The sequence below is a fragment of the Anastrepha ludens genome, chromosome X (assembly GCF_028408465.1).
Source record: "Anastrepha ludens isolate Willacy chromosome X, idAnaLude1.1, whole genome shotgun sequence".
Classification (NCBI taxonomy): Eukaryota; Metazoa; Arthropoda; class Insecta; order Diptera; family Tephritidae; genus Anastrepha; species Anastrepha ludens.
Window position 1 is genome coordinate 30,090,311 of NC_071503.1, and position 3,918 is coordinate 30,094,228.

Genomic DNA, 3,918 nt, shown 5'->3' on the forward strand with positions numbered 1-3,918 from the left:
CACAAAATGTTTTTCACAACTGACCGGACAGTACCCACCAATAAAGAAATGGGATAATATAGGGTTAAAAACAACCAAGCAAAAGCTAATACGTTCCCCAAATATTTTGAAGAACATTAAGTATATCCGAATTAGGACTTTCCTCTTTCCATCCTAATAATAACGTTAAAATCCATCTAACAACGAATGCTCGAAGTAAATGAATTGAATTGAAAAGCTTAAATTAAAAAAGTCGCCTGGTTTCGATCTAATCTCAAGTGAAATCCTAAAGCAACTCGTTCAATTTATTATATCAAGGATAACAAAAATTATGAATGCCACTTTTAAATTAAAATACATTCTTATGTACTGGAAAACAGCAGAGGAAAACCAGCACACGATGTAACATCATTCAGACCCATATCTCTCTTACCTATTATTTCAAAATTAATGGAAAAATGATCTGTCAAGCGTCTAAATTACGTAATTGAACGAATAAATATAATTCCTACGCACCAATTTGGTTTTCGCGTAAAGCATTCAACCATCGACTAAGTCCGTGGATAAGCTCGATTTATTGCAAACGTGTTCAAAGAAAAACAGGGCCCTTACTCTGTAATGCGATGCGAAAGAAAAAATTCACGAAATCGCAGAATCGGTACTCGGTATTTTGACATTCGCATTCACATTTTGCGCTTTCGCAAGTTTTTCTCCCTTTTCGCATCGGCAGCACTCTGTATTGCGAAAGTGAATGTCAAACAGCTGTCACTATCGCATTTTTCTTGCTAAAAGTAATAGCCATACGCAATTTCCAAATATGTAAGTATTAATTGATAATTTTATAAATTTGAAATATTAATTCATTGTACCTTTTTGGAAAAATATATAGGACAACTCCAAAGACCAACAAGCAAACACAAAAGAAACAATTCCAAATCCTAGTGGACTTCATGACAACCCATCCGGATTTGGCAAAGGGACTAATGAAGACGCCCAACGCAAAAACAACAATCGACAATTTATGGAAGAGAGTAACTTCCCAACTAAATGCTGCTGGACCACCGATGCGTGATATGGCCGGCTGGAGAAAAGTAACTTTAGTGACATGTGTACTTTTTATTTCTATAGTGGGGTTATTATAATTTTCAGGTTTGGGCTGACTACAAACTTCATTTGAAAGCCAAAATGCGTCGGAACAGAACCAACATTGCCGGTACAGGGGGCGGTCCGTCTGTTTATTCCTCACTGAATGAATTAGAGCAGCGAGTAAGCGAGTTGCTTTCGATAAATAAATCTGTGGGCGGGATAGGTAGCACGCGGGAGTTTGGTGCGCGTCAGACGGATGTACCAACTAAAAGTTTAGGAGCAGCTTTTAATGATAGCGATTTAGTCGATATGCCCGAAGAGGAGAATGACAGCGATTCAGTCGATGTGCCCGAACAGGTGACTGAGAAACCTTCCTGCAGCCGTTCGGTACTCACTCCACGCAATAAGCAAAGCTTACTAGAAAAGCAGGTGGATAATCAAATTATGTACCAAAAAAATTCAACAGAAATACTGACTGAGATTAATGATTCCTTAAAAAATATTTCCAAAACCATGGAAAGGGCATATAAAATGGTATATAAAATAGAAAAACAAAAGCTAAATTTAGCAAAAGAGCAGTTCGTCCATAGTCAAAAAATGGACTGTGATAATTTTAAGTTAAAACTTAGCAAATTAGAAATTCAAAAACAAATGTTGGAGTTGCAGACAAATAAGACACATGAGAAACATGGAACTTCCTTTTATTTTTTTACTTATGTACGTATGTACCTGCACATACAAGTGAATTAATTTTTATTTTTATTTTGTTTAGAGAAACATGGAATTTTCTTTTAATTTTTTACTTATGTACGTATGTACCTGCACATACAAGTGAATTAATTTTTATTTTTATTTTGTTTAGAGAAACATGGAATTTTCTTTTAATTTTTTACTTATGTACGTATGTACCTGCACATACAAGTGAATTAATTTTTATTTTTATTTTGTTTAGAGAAACATGGAATTTTCTTTTAATTTTTTACTTATGTACGTATGTGCCTACACACACAAGTGTGACTTAGTTTTGATGTACCTGTCCATGCACAGTGCCTTACCGAAGTATTATAGCTTAAAAAATGTATACATTGTATGTAATTTGCACACTATTACTATTAGTTTTAATATACCTATGTACACACTTTGTAGACCTAACATAAATAAAAGACTGAATTCATATTTACTAAAAAACAATTTCATTTAAACAAATTTTTCATACAGAATTTCGAGTGGCAATCATATCATTTTTTATTTGGTCTCTTACACGTCTAGCTATATTTCCAAAACTCAGATTTTCTACATTTTCTATATTTACCATGTTCACTTGTTCCGGTTCGATTTCTAAACTGGGAGGATGAACTTTGAACATTATACATATATTATGCAGAGCACAACAAACATTTAGTATTTGCACAACCTTTTCTGGAGCATAGTGCAACTCCCTTAAAGCTAGAAGGCAACGAAATCGGCCTTTCAAAACGCCAAAAACTCTCTCAATTAACGACCTTCCCTTTGAATGTTTTTGATTAAAAAAATGTTCGTCTGAATCCTCCGTAGAATTCCTGTATGGAGTAAGGAGCCATGGTTCCAACGGATATCCTGAGTCACCTGCAGATAACAAAAATATAAAGGTATTTTTAGTTGAATAACAATAAATTAATATGTGCATATGCATGTTCATAAGCATTTATTACATGAAAATGCATATACATATACATATATATGTGTATTAACAATTATACATATGTATGTTATATACTATATAAGATAATATTAATACGAGTATACGGACCACTACATTAAGGTCATATACTCGAAGTATATTAAAAAGCTTACCAAGAATTCGTTGGCCAGAGTCACCGTTTTCATAGGCAGTTTTTAAATATTCGCGCTCACCGGACAAGTTCCATATGTGCGAATCATGCGATGCACCTCCAAATCACCTACCATTCACGGCTCTAATTTGCATTTTGTGATCACATATCTAAAGTAGAACAAAAAATGTTTAATGAAAATATTCTTATTTAATTGAAACACTCTTACCACCATTGCATTTATGCTGTGCTTAAGCTTTCGGTTAAAAAATAAATGCTCGTCATTTGATGGCCTTATCATTTGGATGTGCATTCCATCCACTGCTCCTACCACACCCGGAATTCCGCATGTTTCGTAAAAGCTACGGTTGGCATCCTGTTTCTCTTCACTGCTCATCGAAAAAACGATATGTTTTGGACACAATACCTTTTCAATTGCACTGCAAACTTCCCAAAGGCAACTGGAAACGGTTTGCTGTGCTAGCCCCGCGCGATGGTCTTGGCCAATTAAATGCTGATACGCACCCTGAGCAAGAAAATTTAGGGTTGTTGCAACTTTTATGATGTCAGGGATAGCCGTTGCTCTCGTTGGAGATTTCATCTCACCCTTTATGCTATTTAGCACATACATAAAGGCTTCCTTACTAAGCCGAAAATTCTGCACAAAACTGATGAATAGAACAAACTGATGAATAAAGCATGAGTAATTCTTTAAAGTTTAACTTACCTTTGATCGCTGAGACTCATAACGTTGGAGTTATCTCTTATAAATCTCCGATAAATCCTTTCCTCAGATGATTCGTCCCATAAAGCTACAGAATCCATTACTTTATATTATTTAAATATAGGTACTTTACTTCCAATCGCTCGTTTGTTTTGGTCGCTTTCTTTGACATTTCGGTCAGTGATGCATACTAAAGCGAAAAATAAGTGAATAATAAAAAGAGCAACACTTTCAGCGATGCGATAGCGCTACAGAGTACCGACTACCCTTCGTAACGCAATTTATTTTCCCATCGCATTGCTTTTCGCATCGCATTAC

At 35.1% G+C, this 3,918-nt stretch overlaps 1 protein-coding gene and 1 pseudogene across 1 annotated transcript; one reads left to right on the forward strand and one right to left on the reverse strand.

The window, feature by feature from the left end:
- Nucleotides 1-730: 730 nt before the first annotated feature.
- LOC128869869 (uncharacterized) lies at nt 731-2,217 on the forward strand. The gene is made up of 4 exons (XM_054112473.1): nt 731-798; nt 869-1,070; nt 1,129-1,494; nt 2,212-2,217. The coding sequence occupies exons 1-4, from the start codon at nt 731-733 to the stop codon at nt 2,215-2,217; spliced, it is 642 nt and encodes a 213-aa protein (XP_053968448.1).
- A 58-nt stretch (nt 2,218-2,275) lies between these two features.
- Nucleotides 2,276-3,031, reverse strand: LOC128869870 (putative nuclease HARBI1; annotated as a pseudogene).
- Between the last annotated feature and the right edge of the window lie 887 nt (nt 3,032-3,918).

Bases quoted from the DNA above. Each gene is read 5' to 3' on its own strand.
- LOC128869869 (XM_054112473.1), top strand. From the start codon at position 731: ATGTCAAACAGCTGTCACTATCGCATTTTTCTTGCTAAAAGTAATAGC. The intron at 799-868 runs GTAAGTATTAAT...AAAAATATATAG, and splicing joins CATACGCAATTTCCAAATAT to GACAACTCCAAAGACCAACA. The intron at 1,071-1,128 runs GTAACTTTAGTG...TATAATTTTCAG, and splicing joins ATATGGCCGGCTGGAGAAAA to GTTTGGGCTGACTACAAACT.